General features: G+C 38.2%; 1 protein-coding gene across 9 annotated transcripts in view; it reads right to left on the bottom strand.

Annotated features, from left to right (window-relative positions):
• Positions 1-3,456: 3,456 nt before the first annotated feature.
• CHD9 (chromodomain helicase DNA binding protein 9) overlaps positions 3,457-22,314 on the bottom strand; it is an 87,617-nt gene continuing 68,759 nt past the window's right edge. For 4 of the 9 annotated variants that reach the window (XM_086847603.1, XM_086847599.1, XM_086847605.1 and 1 more), the window contains 16 exons: positions 21,592-21,681; positions 20,700-20,803; positions 20,456-20,573; positions 19,731-19,788; positions 19,338-19,380; positions 18,983-19,202; positions 18,659-18,861; positions 17,518-18,426; positions 15,193-15,356; positions 13,960-14,232; positions 12,996-13,164; positions 11,929-12,068; positions 11,235-11,456; positions 10,310-10,438; positions 8,214-8,318; positions 3,457-6,919 (listed from right to left, as the gene is read on the bottom strand). In XM_086847603.1, coding sequence (XP_086703729.1) covers positions 6,056-6,919; positions 8,214-8,318; positions 10,310-10,438; positions 11,235-11,456; positions 11,929-12,068; positions 12,996-13,164; positions 13,960-14,232; positions 15,193-15,356; positions 17,518-18,426; positions 18,659-18,861; positions 18,983-19,202; positions 19,338-19,380; positions 19,731-19,788; positions 20,456-20,573; positions 20,700-20,803; positions 21,592-21,681 — 3,811 coding nt within the window. In that variant the 3' untranslated portion in view covers positions 3,457-6,055. Of the gene's footprint in view, positions 6,920-8,213; positions 8,319-10,309; positions 10,439-11,234; positions 11,457-11,928; positions 12,069-12,995; positions 13,165-13,851; positions 13,936-13,959; positions 14,233-15,192; positions 15,357-17,517; positions 18,427-18,658; positions 18,862-18,982; positions 19,203-19,337; positions 19,381-19,730; positions 19,789-20,455; positions 20,574-20,699; positions 20,804-21,591; positions 21,682-22,314 lie in introns of all 9 variants that reach the window. The other 5 variants (XM_086847604.1, XM_086847600.1, XM_086847598.1 and 2 more) reach the window with 4 other exon arrangements.

Genomic DNA, 22,314 nt, shown 5'->3' with positions numbered 1-22,314 from the left:
CCCCGCCCCCGCCGCGCGCCGCGCCCGCTCATTGGCCCGCGGGGTGACCGCCCGCCCCGCCGCGCGCAAGCGCACGCCGCGCGCTCCTACCGCGCACCGCGAGACGCGCCCCCGGCGCGCGCACGGCACGGAGCGGGAGCGCGCCCGGCGCGCGGGGCCCTGGGCGGGGCCGGGCCGGGCCGTGAGGGGAGCCCGGAACCGGCCGAGAGCGGTCAGTGCCGGGAAAGCCGTACACAAATACATACAAAAATATATATACAAATATATACACAGAGTGCGGGCTACGGGCTGTAAACACACATAGACTGCGGAGTAGGGGCTGTACAGAAATTGGTACACAAACACATACACCCAGTGCGGGATAGGGGCTGTACACAAATACATACACAAATACGTACACGTACACACAGTACAGGGCATGGGCTGTATATAGGCAGTGGAGGGTAGGAAAGAGGCAGAAATAGCTCCCCTGGGTCAAGTCCTAACTGAGCAGAGGAGGCTGCCAAAAATGAGATTTAAGTCCTAGAGCAGGTGTACATATCAATGAAGTGATCAGTACAACAGGCTGCACTTGATTAAAAGAGATTTATTGACTCTGTCGGCTTGATTTTGTGTTACTGGTATTTCACCAATGCTGAAAACTTCAGGGGAAAAAAAAGAAACGTCAAGAAAAGATGATTTGGCTGACCTGAGATGTGATTCAGGACACAAATACACACTGGTACCCAGCACAGAGAACAGCAGAGAGCTCAAGCTGGTGCTGTCAGCAGGGTCCCCCCTATACCTGTAACCCCCAGATTACCAGAACAGCTTACAACATTAAAAACTAGTGATTAGGTTATATTTAATGTCTTACATCTTTTTTTTTTTTTTGTAACACAGAGGAGCTGTGAACTTTCCAGCGAGGCCAAGTCCTACTCTGAGCTCTGCAGAGCATTGATGGGAAGCTCTCTGCCACCCAGAAGACTATATAAATGACACAGGTTTTTTCTGTTTAGATAAATTTACAGTATCTACTAAAACACAAAGCAGCAATAACTTATTACAGCATTTAATATATACTGAGAAATATTAATCTACTCTGTAAAAATCTTTCATATTAAAAAAAGAGGAACAAACCCTCACAATATTGAAAGATAAAGCTGAGGTTCAAGGGAAGGTTATTATGCTGTGATTACACCTGTATACTTCCCTGTGGTTTCATGCTTCCAGACTTTGTAAATAAATGGGTTAACTTCTTTTGTGTAGAAATTTTTTTTTAAAGTTTTCATTTAACAGTGTACTGAAAATTCAGGTAAGAAACATTTTAGTGAAATCTTTTTTACCCCTGAGGACATAGCTTCACTTGTTCCTCCACTTCTCCCCTTTTCCCCTCCTGCTCCTCCTCCATTAAAAAGATGCAAGAATAATAAAGAGTCATCCTCATATGACATGTTAATTATTTGAATAATTTCGACTACTCCATGCTAGATCTACCAGTATGACAAATAACAGCCACAAACCCTCTCAGCTGCTTGGCTAACCCCAATAACATACATTTTTTTACTGTTCTGTAGTCTCAGAAATTTTCCCCATGAACATGCTCGTGCCCCCTGCTACACTCAGGTCAAACACTGTCAAGCAGAGGATCTGACACGGCAGTTCCCAAATCAAATGCTTGTATCATCAGACAGCAGAAAAAAAGTGTGAGGACTATTACCAGTTTTGGTGAGCACTAGAGAGTGCACCCTCATCTCTCTAGATGATGAAACTCTATCTGACATTAGGATCCCAAGAACTTCCCAAGCCAGCCTCTCTTTTATTCGTGAGACCTTACCTGGAACACTAATGAGAATTGTGCACTGTCAGGTCTCGTTCACACTGGAACACAGGAGGCAGAGCAAACAAGTCCTCATTTTCCAGTTTAACTTCATGAAGGATCGTGGGCATTGCATTTTCCCTCCTTCCTTGCATGAAAGAACCTGAAAGGAGGCAGCATTCAATAAAAAAAATCATAAAAAGAACTTGGAAAGCTGTTATCTTTATTTCCTTTTCCTCTAAATGTAACAAAGAAATTATATTGCCTGTTTGTGTAACATTAGGGACACTTAGATAAGCCAGGGCAGTTATTTTGTAAACTCCTGTGGCTACACCAGTACAATTAGTCTGCTCTACAGACAACACCACCAGCCCAAGGTCCCAACAACATACAAATGTAAAATTTTCAGTGTTGGTCAGCTACAGCAGTGTACAGTGCACTGAAACAGCCTGCTCATGTGGAAGGTAATTATAGATGTAATAGAACTAGATCAGAAACTGCTTATAAAACTAGCTGTTAGTAACTTTGCACATCACAAATAAGTTAACACTATTGTGTACATCTCTTTATATTAGCCTTGAATACCAGGCACATTTCATCTCACTACAGCTTGAATTACATCTTTATCAAACCTCATTTTAATGGGTGATCAGCACTGTCACTCTGAGCAATCCATGAAAAATGTATTACTATATAACATGGCACAAATAATTTTCTCAGAGACAAAATAAAACAAATATGACAGGACTTTGCTCTGGACACCTTGTTTAGAATCTTATCATCATACCCCACATACTGTTTGGAAAAATTTCAAAGAAGTGCCAGAAACTAACCACCAATATAGTGCCTAGAACACCTGTCCCTCGGGAATAGTTCCACTGAAAAACAGATCCTTATATTTTAATTTGTAGACCAAGAAGACTGGATTCTAAAATGGATTTTAAAAAATACTGTTAAAGAGATTTTGCAGGACTTTTAAGGAGAAAAAGAAACAGAGAAGCTGAGAACAGAGATCATGTATATGTGAACTTTTATCACCTGTGTACAGATCTGCAGAAGAAGCTCAAAAAGGATGATGAGGATGAAGACAAAATTCAGGCTGAAATAAATAAGGATACCATTGAATCATTCAAATGCAATGCCAGGTTAAAACAAGGTGGCACCAGACAAGCAGGAGACAACTCGGATTCAGGAGAAACATCTGTGCCCTGTGTGAAATACATGCAATAGTTAAGTGCTGTGTGCACAATTAGAAGTTTTAATAAAGATGTAGAAAGTAATGCAAAGTTTTTTTAAAAGAAGACTGAAAAGGTACTTACTTCACTGCCAAGATGCTTATTTAAAATTAAGGTAACTTTTGAACCAGAACCTAGACCATACATTATTTTCTAACCATAAGTAGTGTGGGAAAAACAGCTTTTGATTGTAAGACAAGAGAATTAGAGGCAACTGATTCCCAGTAAAATTCTGTAAGAGTAAACCATGGTCTTGGGCAGTAGGTTGTGAGTGTTATGTCCTTTGCTTGTTTGCAGGGTTTTAAAGGTCTTAAGAATAATTTCAGTTTTAAAACTTAGCACTAAAACTTGAGTTTTGCTCCTGGAAGATCCACGTTTAATCCTTACACAGCATTACTTTCACATACTGAGGCAGACATCACGGGTAGTCAAAGAATATGTTTAATAAAAAATAATTAAACTTCCATTTGCTCTATAGAACATCATAGAAAGTAATTCAATAAATTACAAATGACTTTTTAAGACGCTTGTTCAACTACAGAAAGCAAATTCAGACTACACAGAACACAACTGGCAAATATTGCAAATGTCCAAAAAAAACCTGGACTAAGACTTGGATCATGAAGCCTGAAACAAGGGATAGAAATACAAGGCAATAACAGCTAAGGTTTTTTTTTAGTAACTACCAACACACACTTTATCATCACCTTGGATATCCTTTTCATTTTAACTTCAGTATTAGTGTAATTCTACTGAGGTTTCCTTATAACCCTTAACTTTATACAACCATATTTGCATATAGTTTAGCTGATAGTGGGACACTTTTTCCCCCTCTGGATCAAACTGATGAAAAATAACCCAAATATAATTATGTTCAAGTCTACACCAGCCTTCATTACTTGAAACTGTAATTGCCTTATTACATAGAAAGAATCACTAGAACAGTAACCAAACTTACTTGACCATAATAGGAAAATACTTTATTTCATAAATCTGATATAAATTAGGTTTTAGCCACAAGATTTAGGACTTGTTTTGTGGGGGAAGGGTGGGAAGTGATGGTATTGTTGACATACTCCATCAGCAAACGAAGTTAATAACTGCTTGTAAAACTTTGGCTATTTCATAGATGCATCCTAGTTAAATAAAAGTGCTATATTACAAAGGGCAAAATATTTAATATGAAATACTTTTTATTTTAATGATGAAGAATTGGCTACCCCCTTCTCTTGGCAGTTTTTGATTTTCACTATTGCTAAGACACTGCATGAAGGGCCAAAAATCAGAATACTATCTGGGAAAATACGTAACCAGCACAATCCAAATGGTACTTGTATAATTGTGTAATTACATCTAATACTGTTTCTAATCATGGGGCTATTTAATTTGCACGTAGAAACTTATATTTCATTGGTAAAGTTCTTGATAAAAAACAACACAGTTGTTTTACTGTACAAGCAAGCAACAGAACTATATCAAAATATACAGTTTTTGTTTTTTTATTTTTAAATTTATCCCTTTGTAAAGCTTTTTCCATGACTTTCACTAGTACCTGTATCTATTTTCTCTTAACACTTGCCTATTCTTGGACCGCAATTGATGTAACCAAGGTCAACTGAAGTCTCAGTCAGTTCAGAAGTTCTGTAAATGTGAATCTGGGCCTTGACCGTGTCAGAGTAATAGCAGCTTAAGAAGAAGGAGGAATCATATCACACATCAAATCTTAGACAGATTTTATATAGTAAAGGGTTCTAAGGATTTGGACTTAAAACAGATGCCTTATGCCCTGTTACTGTGGTTTCTAGGAATAATTTGTCTTCCTTACTATTCAAAGTGCTTTTTTCTTTAGTGGGTAACTCAGCATAATATATGAAGTGATATCCCAATAATGATTTTGGATAATAAATTTAATATTTAGTCAGATTAAAATCTGCAGAGAAGTTTAAACTCAAAAGGAGTTCAAAACTATCTGTACTCTATTTACCATTATTAACTGGGAACTCCAGGAGGTTTATGACATAAAACACAAATAGAAATCTACACAAACAAAGCAAACAAACAATTTTTACATGAATTATGCAGTGTTGAAAGGTCTTTTCAGTGGCACTTTATGACAGTTTGCCTCTTCTGAGTTTTGAGGAAACTACTCCTCATTTTGGGACTTTTAATTCTGCAGAGGGAGCCCAAAACTTTGCAAGGTGTAAACTAAATAGACCTACATGGTGCCAGGTAGCATGAGATAAGACAGTTTTTGCTTTAATTTCCCCTTCCTGCTGTCAAAGAGAACAGCTGCAATAAGGGGGAAAGAAAACCTCAACAGTCTTATCTCAAGTAACTCAGATTTTAACATGCTATACAGGATGTCTTTAAAAAACAAAACAAAACCTGAAAACAAGTAATAGAAACCAATGTAAACTTCCTAAACTAACTCAGCTGAGGTAACAGGTAGCCAGTTTAATTGGCTGATTGGGAAAAATTTATCTTCTTTTAAACACACTTGTACCTGAATTGGAAACAGCAGTGCATCACAACACTAGAGCATTTTCATGTAATTAAAGCAATGGATGGTGATGTAGATTCTACAGCTTTCATGACATTCATTAGCTGCCCAAATTATTGCTGAGTTTTGATCTGTAAATTATAAGTGTCAAGGAGGCTGTAAAACTATATTCAAATTAAATCAATAATATGCATAAAGTATTCTGTGTTCACTGCAAATATATTAAATATACAGCTCTTACTTGAGCATTATTTTCATAAAATTAACCCCCCAACAAAATTATAATGCCTTTTGTTGTAATTTTACACCATTGTGTATTTGATAGTACATACAAGTTCAGAAACTTATGAACTTCAAGAAATATTACATGCAAAACGTCTCTGAAAGCAGTTTGCACTTCTAAACAAATACTGAAATGTTCGGTCAGTAAATCATTGATGCACTCAACACTGGGTTATTTACAATGAAATAATTAAAGAATAAATTCAAAATCAGTTTATAATTTAAGTGCAGAGTCTGGGGTCAGTCTTCATCGCTCGAATCCGAATCCTCAGATGAAGACGATGTACTGTCAGATCCAGATGAAGCATCTGCTTTCTCTGAACCCTCATCTGTGCTGTTTTCGTTGTGAGAGCTTGGCTCTGTTCCCCCTTTGTCTTCCTGATCTCTAACCCTAGAATTTTCCTCCTTTTCTTCTGTGGGCTTGGCTGAGCCTGTGTCATTGCTTTCACTGTTCTGTACATCAAAAATATTAGACTGAGACAAAGCTGGGATATGAAGATTAAGGCCTGGAGTGAGAAGCATCCCTGGGTAAAGTATGTTGGACAAAAGTAAAGGGTTAAGAGAGAGAGGATTGGCAGCTGCAGCGGCAGAGGATGTTGAAGGAGAACTCGAAACAGAGTTTTCACCACCAGTATCCGTATTTTGGTCTTCTGTCCTTTCTTTCTTTGTATCCGTGTCCTTTGACTCGTTTCCCTTTTTCTCCTCCGAAACGGATTCTGTCGACTTTGTCAGGAGTCCTCCCATGCCCAGCAGGTTTGGTAACCCAGCCATCCCTGACAGCAGCATGGGGAACATGGCAGCCACGTTCTTGGCCTCTCCTCCGGCAGCTAGGCCGGCCGGCATTCCCATCAATCCCGCCGTCACCTGCAGCGACTGCAGGTTCTGCAGGTTCTGCTGCAAGGCCTGCAGGCTGGGCAGGTCCACGCCCGGGAGCAGCCCGTTGGCGAGCAGGGGGCTGACGGGCACGCTGGCGGCGGAGGCGGCCGCCGCAGCCGCCGTGGCCTTGGCGATCTCGCTCTTGGGGCGCCTCCCCCTCCGGCTCACCTCTTCCCGCACCACCGGGCCCGTCAGGATGCGGTCAAACATTCCCTCGGGGAGGAAGCCCTGGGAGAGACACAGGGGCGCTTTAGTGTATTTTGGGAGCTTGAAGATGGCAAAGGAAAAGCAAACAGGACTCAAGTGTACGGAACAGTGTCAAAGGCCTGAGCTCCACCCAACTCCCTGGCATCCGTGGTGACTCTGTGCTACCACACCCCAAACATCTAAAGGCCCATCTCCACTGTGACGGCTACACACGGATCTTCTCACACCCTCTGCTAACTAACCCTTCATGGCTTCCTGGCACATCAAGCAAAATATAGCTAATTATAGGAGCAAGCTCAGTCTAAGATCTAAACCAGCACTGCTTTGAAATATTATCACACAGCAATCACTTGACAGTTTAATTAGTTTTCAATTTAAAGTTAAATGTGTGTGATTGCACACAGACCAACAATCTCTGAGCCCTTTTTATTTTTGCTAGTGTCTCTTTAATGTCCTCATATTTCATCTCATCCATAAACTGAAGAATAAAGACTCAACTTGAATTTAAATTAAATTCACAGTACTTCTATTTAGGATTTGTATTATTTCACCACTTTAAGACCTCCTAACAAAAAAGAATTGCAACGAATACCAAGATTCCCTTCAAAATGCATAGGTTTGAAATTCCCTTTTTAAAATGGCAATGATAAGATCAAATATTACTCAACACCATAGTACAGCTGCCTTTTTCCCCCCAGGAAATAACTGTAATTTATATTAGCTTAGTACAACTAGAGGACTTCAGAACTCAAGTTCTGCTCTTCTCTATGTACATAACTACTACTTTCTCAAAGTAATTCTGCTATTATTTATACCTCTATTCAGAGGTATACACTATACAACACAACTCTTTGAAGTTCAAAGTATGTCCTTATCTTCAAGGTAAGACTAACTGATAGTATCCCCACTAGCCTAATTTCTCAAAGGCTCACATTAAAAGTAAAATAAATATTTCAAATTAACCATTTTTTTTCCCCAACTGGAACTTTAAAGAAAATACTCTCATTCTTCTTGACTAGTATCTTTCGTAAAAGCCACTGGGCTATATTTAAGACATGAAAAGTCACAGTATTACAGCATCTTCAATAAAATCTCTGGTTTGTGGTTGCCAGTCACTGTTCCACCCCTACTCCAGCTGTGCCAGCAAAGCATTTACTGAACTAAGCTGGCAGAAAGCTGACACTGAACTATGTTTGCTATTAATGTAACACCAGAAATGAAAATCACACCCCTTGGCATGCATTTTTTTTCTGTTTGCCTTGTTTCCCTTCAGATACATTTCATGTCATGCTTATCTTATTCTGCAAATACTCACAGACTGTTTTACAACTTCTCCCCACTCAGGAGCCACTCCATACTCTGGATTTTCTTTCAAGAACCTGCACAAATCCTTCAGAGGGGGAGCAAATGCACCCCCAACCTGAGAAGCAGAAGATAGAAGTCAGTGAATACATGACAGCTGATAAGAAAGAAAGCAACATTAATACCTGATATTGTTTCATTTTTACTTTTTAAATAACAGTACAAATAAAGCCTCACTTCAAATTATCATGGAGCATGATGCAGCTTTTGGCTGACTGCTGGTGATAGATGTGTATATGATTTGTTCTAAATCTACTAAACTCAAACTCATCTATCGAACTCAGTTTGAGACTTCAATATTTCACACTCCCACTAATGTTTAATATTTAATTTTTATTTAGATATGCAATGAACAGAAGAACAACCACATGAACAGAGAAAGTGGTCCACATATTACCAAGAAAGTGGTATGTACAACCCTGTTAAACTTTTCCTTTATTCAATACATAAATCCTATTCTTTCATCTCAGTCAACTTCTAAAAATACTTTTAAGAGGCTCTGCCATCATGAATTAAGTTCTTGAGGTTTTTTTCACGCAAAAAAGGTCAAGTTAAAATTACTAAACAGCATATCCTAATAAAAGCATATAAGTAGGAAAGTAAGCTATTAAATTAATGAGAGGTATTATTCAGATCCAGAAAGAAAAAAGAATTTCCAGTTTCTGCTTAACTTTCTCTATAAACTGCAACTTAAACTCGTATTTTCTAGACTACTTTTGGTCTTTCACTCCCTGCTACTAAGCTACAGAACTAAAAAAGAAATTGAAAAAAACTAGTTTGGTGATACAGAGAAATTTGTGACAACTTATACATGGAAAAACTGAGATTAACAGAGCATTCAAGTACAAACTATGGAAGGGAAATCTGAAGGGAAAAAAAGCCATCACAAAAACACAGGTTTTCACAGTTAACTGAGATCAGATCTCTCACTCCTTGATCCTCAACTTTGACAAGACCCCTCAGGGCACAGCTTTTGAAGAGCAGCCATGGATGCCAGTTTCAAGAGACTCACAACCATTCTGCTTCTCCTTCAGAGCGGCTGTCTCAATACACTGAAGAGATTAAAGACTCAAATTCTGCCTCGCTCTCCTGTACAGATGGACAAAGCTCCTGACCTTAATATAGCAGCATATGAAAAAACCCATCCTGATTCCCTTGTAGCTGCTCTAACAAAAAGAGAAGCTGGCAGTGCCATAAAAGGGAAAATGCTCCATACACAGACACAACAGCTCAAGGATTCCCCCTGGACTGCTGCTCTGGTGCTACACTGACATTCAAAGAAACCATCACACACATCTGGCCAGATCTGTTCAATAGACACCAGTATTGTTCTGCACGCTTTTCTTGAAAATTGCCTTTAGCTTTCCCCAGAGCCTATTCAAATGTGTTGTGCTGTTCCCAAACTTTGACCGCCTGTACAAAAATTCTATTAAATTCAAATTCTCTCACATCTTCTACTGCCGCCTTTTCACACAAGAATTCCCCTTCTCCTTTTGTTCTCCTGTTCCTCTAACATTCCACCTAGAAATGTGACTGACATACCTACTGGTGGATCCATAAAGGGCAAATGCCAGACATTAGTGAAAAAAGCAAAATAATCCAGTACACAGGATTTCCTCAGTTCCAAAGGGTAAGTTTCTATGCCAGATATACTACCAACACAATTTTAATTGTGTCAAAAATAGTAATGAGAAAGATTACAAAAAATCTCAAAACTTTTGATGAAGTTGCCACTTTGATCATGTTTTAAACATGTATTTTAGTGGCCTTGCCTCTGTCTGAGTCAATGGCACAAACACTGCACCATACCAAGTGTTCTATAAACCATGGCTAAGTTTCTATGTGTACCTTACATATTTTCACAGTTGCAAAAAAAATTACTGTAAGATTTTAATTGACTTTAAAACTTAAAAAAACTGCCAAAACTTTAAAACAGAAACATTTCATTTGTATACTGGGAAAATTTTAGTGAGCGTAGTGTATCAAGTTCTTCATCTGGAATAACTTTTCATTTGGGGAGTATCAGAATGGGAACAGTATCATGAATACCTTTCTTGCATTTCTTCTATTTATGAGCTGAACACGTTCTTCACCAGTTAAACTGTTAACATCCAGTTTATTGGGGTTTCGACAACGGTGTCTTTTTTGTTTGGGCCTCCCATCGTGCAGCTGCATCCTCTGTTATAAAGGAATTAAAAAGCCAATTATCTTTCTGATATAACTGCTTTAAAAACAGGAAGATCTCTGTGCATTCTCTGTGGTCAGGCATTAATTCAAAACCAACTTGAACTTCAGAATTAGTTTAATAACAGTACCTATTTACTAATCACAACCATTTAATAAGCATCCCAGTAAACAGCACTACATCATCTCTCTGATGCCTCTGCCCATTGCTTTACAAATTTTTCAGGTTTTAACACTGCATTAACTGTCTGGAAGACTGCTGCTGTTTTGTATGATCTTCATGGAGAAGTAAGGTTGTTACTCTAGATATCACACATATGATTTTCTTACATTCTGCTAAACATTAACTCAATGTAAAATCTCCAATTCAGAATCAACAGTATGAGATCATACACCACTACCACAACACTGTACTGTAGGTATGAGATACATTCCACAGTAAGTTCTTTAATCCTCTTGCACATCACTAAATATGCTGCTGCACATTTTCAGCTCCATCATTATCATAGCAATATGAGTTTTCTTACTCTAGATAATGTTTTAAATTGTAAGTGAAATAATACAAAAATCAAATGTCTTGATTTAGTATTGCTTTTCTTAGCAATTATATTTGTGAGACAAAAGGAGGGCTTGCAGACCTCACACTGTTAAAAGAAATGGACATTTTCCTTTTCCTATGTGGAACAGAAGAACAAGGAAATAATTCCCTGTAACAGAGAATACAAACCCAAATACATCATATGTGAAGTATTTTACTATTTAGCTAGGGAGAGGTGAAAGAAATACTCACAGGAATACAAGCTCCTGAATCTTCAACATATCCAGGATGTTCTTTAAGCCACCTTTCTAAGTCTTTTCTTTTAGGGGCGTCATCACCTGCAAGCCTTGTTCCATCTTTCAGGTTAATAACAGGAACTGGGCTCTCTGCATCGAGCATGCCTTGGGACTGTGTGTAAGTGAGTGCTGGGTTTATTCCTGCAGCAACCTGGCAGGAGTTAATACCTGGATTAACCTGGAGAAATTAAAAACATCTGATTTACTGCACTGAAAACAAACCATTACAATTATTTCATGTATGGGTCCAATGAAAGCCACAGTTCTGCAGATCACACTCAAGAACTTGAGAACTGCTCATGCCACAGAAATCCCTCAAATCACTGCCATATTAGGCCCCAAAACAAATGTTAAAGGAAGGCATGTTCAAGTGTTGTTATGTCAAGCCACAAATTTTTAATAATACATTGTTAAAGTTCACCAGAATTAAACTTACATTTTAAAAGCAGTTATTGATATTATATATATCTAATATTTAATGACACTCCACCACTTGTCATCTGTGTAATCATAAACTACCAGCAAAAAATATCCCAAACCCAAAAGTTTTGACAACAAGCTCTTGTGAAACAGGGACAGCTGGTTATGCTCAGCTAAGGCATTAATAATAATAATTTTGATTTTTTGGATACAAAATCAAGTTTACTTACATGGTTAGGCTGTTTATTTCTATTCATAAAGAGGACATCAACCCCCTCCACATTCTTCCTTCTTCCTCGTCTCTTTTTGACTACAGGCTGACTGTCAACTATGACTCCATTGGCACTGGCTGTTAAGTGACTGGAAGTACCTAATAAATGATGCAATAAAACCTGTGTCAGATGCTTGTTTATAAAGAGAAACGTGTCTGAATAAAAAAAGGAAATAAAATTATTTGAATTAGTGTGAGTGCAATTTCTACATGCAACAGCTAAGATGAATTGCCCTTTGTTTTATGACTGCTTAAAGCATCATGAATATCAGGCTCTGAAAGTCACTTTACTATGAAAATTTCATTACTGCCCCTCCACACCCCCCCAAATTAATATGTACAGGGATGATAGCCATTGAAAACTGCTGATATCATATACACAAAGGCAGACATCCCTAAATAAATGTTTAGCAATACCACAATGGTTTGCTGCAAAATTTAAGCAGAGGCTGGCCTAAATTAAGCACCCATTTCTAATAATTTCTAATATTTTAACCCAAATGTTAACTCCTTACTTTAGGCTCATTTTTATTTCTCAGAGTATACCTACTGTTACTTTTTATGAAACAAGCTGTAGGTTTCTGGCTATAAATCAAAAATTGATTCTAGATTACTGTCCTCCACTGCCACTTTATATGAAGATTATGAATAGTCCAAATTGGCAGAGGCATAAATCTGGAACTCTTCATATTTACTTACAAAGTAGCCATATTAAGTTCTGAGTGATTACTGTCAATGTACAGTGATTCACTTCAGAATTATTAATTATTAAAATCTTCTTTTGAGGGGGTTTACAGTGTCTAATAGCAACATTCTAATAAATGAACGTTACAGTAATTGACACTGTGAAAAAATATCAGGTGCTCCAAACTGCAGAATGGCTCTACACTAGAGAGATTTATCCAGACTGCAATTTAGAATAACATTGCAAACATCTCTTTTCCACTGCCAATTCATGGACATCAACACAAGAACACAGAAGATTTAATACCAGACTACCCTTCTGCTCTCTGATATTTTATGTACCTGATTTGGGAAGTGATTTTGGGAAGTTGACAAGGCTGGTTTCTGAAGCATTCTGGAGTTCACGTAGCCGAGCCAGATATTGCTGCTGACCCAATGCACCCTCCTCGCTTTCAAATGGCCTTTTCTGAGACAGTCCCTGCTTCTGAAAAGTCAATTTCAAACCACCTTCCTGTTAAATAAATGCCAGGGTTAGAAGAGCTTCTGCTGAAGCAGAAAGAACTACCTCATAATTAGGATTTTCGCATACAGTTATTCCAGCAGAATTGAGAAAGAATGAAAACATTGTGTTAGACCTTATACAATCATGCTCTTCCATGTAAAACCAGAATTTGAACAGAAATGTCATCTGAACTGAAAAATCCAGACACTAGTAAGGTGTTTACCTCCTGAATCCAGTCCTAGACCCAACTACAAGAGTAAAGAATCACTTACTTTATGTACTACAAACAGTTCTCAAACTACAGATAAACAATATGTTTGAAGCTTCTAGTCTGCATTTAAACCAGGAAATTTTCCTGCAATCTTCTAAAAGACCATGAAATAGTAAAGTACTTGTTGAGATGTTTAAAAAAAGTTGAACAGCAGAAATACCTTTTTATACTAACCAGATGTGTTAGAAACAGCATAAAACCAGCTGTCTGAGGAAGTATCAGTATGGAAAAAATTGAATTCAGAGAAAAAAAATAATGATTCCTTCCAGTGGCTTATGCAAATTAGGAGAAAAAAAATCCGAAAAAATCCAAACGAAAACCAAACAAAAACAATAAAACAAAACCACAGAAGAACCCCCTCCCAAAAAAACCAAACCCAAACCCCAAACACTCAGTGCCCAGAAGCAGCAGACCCAAATACCCACAAACAAGTGTGTGAAGAAGTGAGAGTGAGAGCAGGCAGCCACTTGCAGGTAAAGCATGCCGCACACCGCAATCGCAACCAGGTCCTAGGGCAATAAAAATAAACATACGTCATTGATTTTCACTGTAAACTCCTTTTCTCGTACATGCTTCTTCACCTTTGACAGCTGGGGTGATTGGTCATATTCTTCTTTTACAGCTGCCAGAGGGGGTGTGGGTGCACTGGGCTCACTGTACTCGGCAGCTGCCCCTGAGCTGTCCAGCAGTTTGGTGGTGTAGAACGATGCCACTGCCGTGCTGTCGTAGCTCCTTCGGGCTGAAGGCCATTTACCCTTCAACACTGTCTGACAAATGCTGTCCAGCCTGTTAATCATAACTCGGTCCTATAAAAGAGAAGAAATTGTTTAGGATGACCAATGCTTACCAACACTTACATTTATGTATTAGCTCTTAATTCTACATAGAGAAATGACAACATTTTTATCACTGGACTTGGACTTGAAGATTTTGAAGTTCCTGCATTTGTTTGATTTGCTGTAAATCTCCGAAAGCACTTCTGCATTTAATATCACTATGCACCTCAGAACGAGTATACAATTTCTCTCATCTGTACAGGATCTAGCAAATGACTACAAAAAACAAACTATCTCCCTGATTTTTAAAGGAAAGATAAGGTAACAAGGTAACTACCAAAGCAGTATTTGTATGTTGGCTTTGACTCACTGCTAACAGGATCTGAACCTGTGAGCAGCAGCATAACATACAGCAAATAGCATTTATAAAACTAAATCTACAGACTATTATTCATGTCCCCTTTTGGCTTCCAAAACCATGTAACTCCTCATTCCCATCCTTTGGACACCAAACACAGATAACACTTTACACACCTTCATAAGACACAGATCTCAAGTCCCAATAAATTCAGCTAAATACATGAGAATTACAGAAAACTGGATTTTCTGATCATTTCAAAGTTATTTGTCAAGTAAAACTTGTGACTGATAAAACTACAAGTTCTGGAAGCAAACACTTTATTTCTGAGTTCAAGATTCTCCCCTATATTTGACATAAACCAACTTTTTACACTTTGAATACCATTTTTCACAAAGTGCCAAAGACCTGTGACATTAAAGTTATGCTCACCTTCAAAAATTATGGAAAGTCAATATCTAGATTTAAATGCACATTTCAGGAGTCAACATAATAATATCTAAAAGGTCCTGAAGCTCAAATCCTACAGCTATTTCCCCTGCTTCTTAGTTCTAACATATTTAACCGAACATTCATGTTGGAGTCTGCCTTCAACTGCTATTTTGGTTTTCAAAGTTGCATTATGAACTTGCCTTTGGCCAGTAGGATGCAGCCAACATGTATCCACCTTGTAGGAGATAACCAGAATTTGGTGTCCCATTGTTCATCTGGAAACTGTCTTGTGTCTCATCTTGTGTGGTGCTCAGAGAGGCCACACTCTCTTCATCATAGGCTTTTATATGTGGAGTTCCCTCTGCTGAATAAAACCATCAAAATCATTATGCTGTAAGGGAATTAAACACTCACTCTAAGAGGTTCAGGTGAACAAAACACACACAATGATGTTCAGAGAAAGTCCAAACACAAAGTTAAACCGAAGAACTAATCTCTTAGGGTTCTCAGGCTGATCCTCTTCTAGGGATGTAGATTCCACATGTATTCCTCTATTAGTATATTGAAGCTTAAGAGGTCAAACACTTAGCTATTTGGAAACAGACATACTTCAGAGTAATCTAACAGACAGTCTTCACTTAACATATTTCCTTTGTAAGACAACATTCACTGAAGTGTAGAATTAAATTGAAATCAAAGGTGTCTATCACCAGCACATGGCAAATCCATTGGGATAGTACTTTAAAGAACAGCCCATTTAATTTACTGCACTGGATCTTCCATGCCTTGAACATGTGTGCCTGCATAACTCAATTGCTCAATTTTTAATCACTGAGGTTTTTCCTATTATCTTTCCAGTGTAACCTCTGATTTTCTTATATTTCATCATCAGTGTTTTACTTTTGCCTCCATCCATACAGCAACAGAAGTTTCACTATGACACGGGGAAACAGTCTGAAACAACAACAAAAAAGTGTTGCCTGAAAATGTAACTACTACATCAGCACAAGGAGTAAGAGGGGAAGCTCTTAAGAAATTAAATTTGTCCTTAACAATAGCACTGTCCTGAGTCATCTGATAGAATCCAGCACTCCCTTCAGAGATGCTTCAAATGTGGAAAGTATGCCAAAGGGTCATTGCCACTGTGCAACCAGTGAAAAAAACCTGGGCTTAAACTAAAATACAGATGAAGTTAAGTGAACTTTCCAGCACCTACCAACCTCTTAAACACCAACAGCAAAATCACCAAAAATAACCCCAAAACAAAAAGGCCAGCTGCTTTATGTGATTCTGCAGTCTGAGGAAGGCAGGATTACTTGCCTAAACAAACCAAGCTAGCACAAAACAAGCCTAATACTTGGACTTGTAACACACTTATGGTATCCACAATCTCTATCTGAATATTTATATTTAGATATTTATATTATCTCTATCTGAATATTTTAAGCACTCCTTTGCTGTCATTGTTTTACTGTTTGCATACAACTGTTTCCTCTAAAAATGTCCTTTCTCTGCTACAGGCAGCAACATATTAATAATTTTCTGTAAGTGGCATTTTACTTGTCCAGTAACCACTTTCCCAGTAAATTAACCCTGTGGTTTCCATTTTTCATTTCCATGGACAAGAAAATCCATCTGATTAAGACAATGCTTTTTTCCCTTAAGTATTGGAAAAAAAATAGGTTTTTAATTCCACTGCCTACCTCCACTCTCTTCCCTTCTCTATTGCCATTTGTATTACACAAAGAAATCTTTCCACATTCTAAATTTCAGTGGGGGAAGTAGAGGCCACTTCACAGCAGCAAAGTAAGGAGTGTACTTAATAATGAATGGTTGGGTTATTAAAAACTCAATCACTTTATCAAAGGTTTTAGCTTCTCGTTTGAAGCTTTCACTGTGTCTCTGTCATGTGGTCTTATGTGCTGCAGTCACCTTAGTCTTGCCTAAGCAGTTTTTTTTAAGTGAATTTTTTGAAACATTTTTAAGTGTTTGAAAATTTTCAGTGTAAAAACATTGTTTGGGCACCTCCAGTTCAAAAAATAAAGCAGCCAACATGACTCGAGTTAGGACAGAAGGAAGCTTGCAGGTTTCATGAAAGAACAATGAGGAAGCTACACAGACAGGTGAGCAAGAGTGGAAAAAACAAACAGGAAAACCTAAAGGATCTGTTTAGAAAGAAAAAGAACCCATAGTAGGGAATGCACACACATAGTATATTTCCAGAAAATCTGTCCATTCCGCTCTCCCACACATGAACCACATACACAGCAACCTTGCTTAGGGAGCCAGTCAACACATCCTAAGAACCTCACCCAAGGCACTGATATGGAGCAAACAGAAAGCAGTATTCCTTAAATTCTTCCAACTCACTTGGAAGAATCAAGCAAATATGTTTATTTACATTTACTTAATGTTTAATAAAGTTTATTTCTGTGGGATTTAATAGCCTTTTTTAGACATTTTTTCATTAAGAATAAGCTAGTTCAGTTAAGAGTTATACTGCAGAAGTAAGACTACACACATACCACGTTTTTGTGCCTCCTCTTCATCACTATCACTCTCTTCAGACGATGATGATGACGACGACGATGATGATGAGGACGATGAGGAGGAGGATGAAGATGCTGAAGAACAAGATGAAGATGATGAAGAGCTAGAGCCAGATCGAGACTGGGAACAAGATGAGGAAGACGAAGAGGATGAAGATGATGACCTGGAAGAACAGGATGATCTATCTGAGTCAGAGTCTGAGTCAGAGCTAGAGTCAGACCCCCTTTTGCTGACTCTCTGTTTTTTGGAAGCTGGGTTTGGAGTTAGAGGCTCTGTCCTTGCTGCCACCATGCGCCTGTCTGTCTCAGCCTTCACACTAGGTCTGTGGTCTGTAATTTGTATTGGGGTGCCATTTTTGGGACTCAAAGTTTCAGATTTCAGTATTGTCTGTGTCTCCTCTGTAGACATGGATTCCTCTTCAGAAGACTGAGGGTCCTCTTTCAGATTTTCATTTTTAGCTTTTGCATCCTCAAAAGCATTCACTTTAGCATCTGACAGTCTTGACTGAGGTGTAAGAGGAGAAGCAGATAATGCCATCTGGTACTGGTGCAAGAGTGGAGTAGAAGTCCTTGAGAGAGCCACTTTGTTTTGATTATAGTTCCTCTGGGCAGACATAAATGAGAGTTCAGGATCACGAAGAATATGATAATCTGTCCTGCTAACTCCGTGCTTAGCAGCTCCAATAAGTAAATCCCTGTCATGAGTCCCACATTCCCACCAGACAGGTAGGTCTGGGTTTGGCTGGCACAGCTTTAGTCGCTCAAACAACTGGGGGTGTCTGAGAGCCTGTTCTCGCACTTTCCGCAGGAGCTCGATGCGGTACAAAGTCCTGGAAGCACGTTCCTCTGTGATGGGCTGGATAAAAATGTTTGGGTCCACGAGTTCTGTATTAAAACAAAACAAATGAGAGTCTGCCAAAACCAATATATCAGTACTTTAAGTAGATGACTCTAATCAGTTAATGCATGTCTCCCCATTATAAGCTTTCAATTTTACTCTCAACTTGTTTCCTTAATTCTTCCTCCCCCATTTTTATCTTCCAACACATGAAAGAAAAACCTTTTCAAGCTAAGCACTGACAACACAAATTTAAATAGTAAAAACATACACACCCACCTTCTTTTGAGGGGAGCCGACAGACCCTCCTGCACATTGACATAAACGCATACAGGTACTTCTCCAAGCTCTCATCAGTTTTCTTGTGCAGCCGAGCCATCGCTCGGAACTTGGTCCAGTCAAACCGTCCCCTTTCAGGGTCAAACACCACTCCAAATGTGGACACAACTCTGTAAAAGTCAGCCTCTTCTCTTCTTGTCCATCTTGACCAGCAAGAAAAAATATGTGAAATTCTGTCAATTTCTTCACTGTTTCACATGTTAAGTCTTTACTATTTTTTACATAAGGGCAGATTAAAACAGTACATTTGCATGCTGCACATACCTTTGCTGTCTTTCAATCTTAGCAGCCATCTTTGGATTTAGTGCAGCTTCTTCATATGGAAGCTGCATCATACTGGTTTGTACTGGGAATGTTGGCTGCATCTGCTGGGCCTGCCTGTTTTTACTTGTTCGTTGGTAAGCTGTTATCAGGCGGCGCAGACGCGTTGTTAAGGCAGACTGAGTGGGCCAATAGATTTTGTCCCCTTCCATCATTTGTCCATCTATATGAAAACCAAGTCATGGGAAAAATAAATTTTTCTACACAAGGTAATCTATGTTTTAGCTACGAATCACAAGAATTAAACAATTCAAAACACAAAAGCAACTGGCTCAGATTTGAAGTCTTATGGACTTACCTCCATCTGCTATTACGAGATCACCTGGGGATGAAACATCATCCTGTAATAAAAGCAAAGCACAATTTAAAATAAACCCCTCTCCAGAGATTTAGATCAAACATACACCTTACAACAATTTCTGAATATGACAAAGAACAGAAGTAACAAATAGTCTGGCTAAATGGCTAACAGGGCATACAACAGAACCATGCAACAATTCCCTACCATTCCCATCCACCCAGACAACTTCAGAAATACATGGAGTAAGCTTTATAAATTTAAAGAAATACAGAAAAAAAAGTAATAATTTGCTCAAACAAAAGCTAGAAGTATTACATTTAAAATGACTGTGTGTTGAAGTGTCTAAGTGAGTGAGTGTTAAAAGGAGATATGAATTGGTGCCTACTATACCTCTATGTCATCTTTAAACAGTGCTGGTGCTGGTTTATATTCTGGATCTTCTACATCCCTGTTAAAATTTCAACACAAAGAAGCCATTTTAGTAACATTTTACACTACTAACTGAAAAGTTCTTACAATTTTTTCAATTAAGCAAAACTGATTTAAATTTAAAAGATACTGTACTTAATTTTCTGTTTGAAATGAAGACAGTATTTCATGGCAGCTTTGGCTTGAATCCTACTTCCCCCAGTTCACTGTATCATTCAAAGGTATTCTCTGGGACCACAACTAAAAACCTCAGTGATGAGGAAATGAATAAAGGCAGTTCTCTTTTTCAGCAGTTATCAGTAATTCTCACATTGATCTACTGGGGTCACTGGTCAGCTACACAAGACTAAGACATCAAAAGCTGACCTGAAATCAAGTTAAACAGGTCTGTAGCACTTCACCTCTGAATGCTTTTGCACTTCAGTGTCTAAGTAGTATTTTTAATAAATCAACACACGGTAGAATCCTTGTTAATAAGTTGCTGCATTTTTCCCTTAACTGTGAACTCTCAAACTTCAGTAGTTGTTATATCATTCCTCTCTTCCACCCTATGGGAGTAAAATCAAAGTTGTATTCCTTACAACAATGACACCAAACTCATGTAAAACCAGTTAGGAAGAGAATGAAGTACAGCATGTTAATTCAAATTTGTTTGCTTTAAGGCCCCAAAACATTCCTTTCCATACCCATCCATATAATCATTTGCTCTCTGTTCGGCAGCAACTGCTTTCTCATCTGGTTTTCCAACTCTTTCCAAGAAGCAAAGAGCTGGGTCTGCTCTGATAGTGTTGTATTTCTCATAACCTATAAAGGAAAAAGAGTGGCAAAAATTCAACTTCCAGAGTAAACAAACAAACAAAAATATTGAGTGTAGGCTGTTTTTATATTGGGAAGTGGGAAAGTGCACACACAGTCACCCTCATTACTCACCGTGTTTAAAAACTCCAATTAGGAGAGATTTATCTGCATCTGCATCCCACCACTCAGCAGGAACTTCAGAGTGGTCTGGCTCAGGAACCCAAACATCAATTTCACTAAAGAGAATCACCAAGAGCATACCAACATCAACAGAATTCAGAGGAAAAAATAATTTTTTTATATTTTCTTAGTACACTTCTATTTTATGTGGGACTTTAAACTTCTCTCTTCAAGCACACAAATAAAACCCTAAAACCAGCAATACAAAACACCCAGACAGTTTGGTATTTCGTATTTGAGATCAGTAACAGGGAAAGAATACCAAAGCAAAACCAGTATAAAACATTCCTCCTCCCTCAGTGAGCTTCACCAGCTCCCAGGAGCCTGTGCTTGCACAACTTTGCAAACCAAGGATTATCTTGTGTTAGTATTTAATAGCATGAGAGGGACTGCTCACTAGTATTTCTGAATCAAATTACAACTTTCTATCTGCCACAAGCTCATGTAGCAGTGACTTCAAGAATTTCAAAACAGCAATACTTGCATTAAAAAAAAATAAGTAAAAAAAAATTAAAGGCATTAATGGAATACACAGCACATAATCAAAAGCATGAGAAAACCTGCCAATTATCATGTCAAGTACATAATTTATCTTTCATTCACTTCTTCAGTCTATTTGACTCATATTATTTTACTTTATATAGCTAGACTCATAAAGAGGAATAAGAACTACCACATGTCAAGCTGATGAAGTGTTTAGTAAACAAAGAGAAAACAAAAACATGTTCCTCACAGCCTAAGGATAAACACATTTAGTTTTAATGTGTCTTATTTAGGTCTAGGCAGATTCTTGAATTTTCATCTGACATTTGAAATAAACAAGTAAAAAAACTCTATAGTTCACCTGGCATCAGTTCCATCGAAGACCTTTTGGAATTCATTACCAATGACTTCTTGTTTTAAGTAATACAGCATTCTTACTCGAAGTAAGACCCTAAATAAAGAAAAAAGAGAAATACAGATATATGAGCTCTAAAAGCTTTCAATAATTGTGGATGGTTTTGTTTTGTTTTTTGTAATATCACAGAGATTCCAAGTCATTTTCCTAAAATATACTGCCTTCTGTTTTAACATCCAGCTCAGGTGGGCTAAGACTTTTTATTGCCATCACATTTACAAATTGTTTCATTGCAAAATTTCTTTTAAATCCTGAAGACCAGGGTCAGCAGAAAACTCTTCACTTGCTTCACAAAATATTGCTAAGAACAAACTGCTATTTCCCTTTTCCTGCTTAGAACATGCCCTTAGAGAGGATTAAGTGGGCTGACAGTGAACATCCCCCCGCTTAACCTTTCTTTCTATTCCTTCTCACTCACAATTTGGTGTGTGACCCCAATGACTTCTCCATGCTTTATCTCACTTCTTGACTACACTGTATGAATTGCCCAAGCAGAATATGAGAAGTTTTGCTACAGAAAAGTAATTTATCTAAACCAAGCTCACTGCCATGAATGACTAAGCTTTCACAAGCTAGTAGCTCAGATTCTCTGAAGACTAGAAAATGTGCCAGGGAAACAGCATGTAAGATTGAGGGGCAACAACTTCAGTGCTTTCAGTCTCTTTGATA

Source organism: Cyanistes caeruleus, chromosome 12 (genome assembly GCF_971803275.1).
Source record: "Cyanistes caeruleus chromosome 12, bCyaCae1.hap1.1, whole genome shotgun sequence".
NCBI lineage: Eukaryota > Metazoa > Chordata > Aves > Passeriformes > Paridae > Cyanistes > Cyanistes caeruleus.
This window is presented reverse-complemented; position numbering and strand designations above follow the sequence as displayed.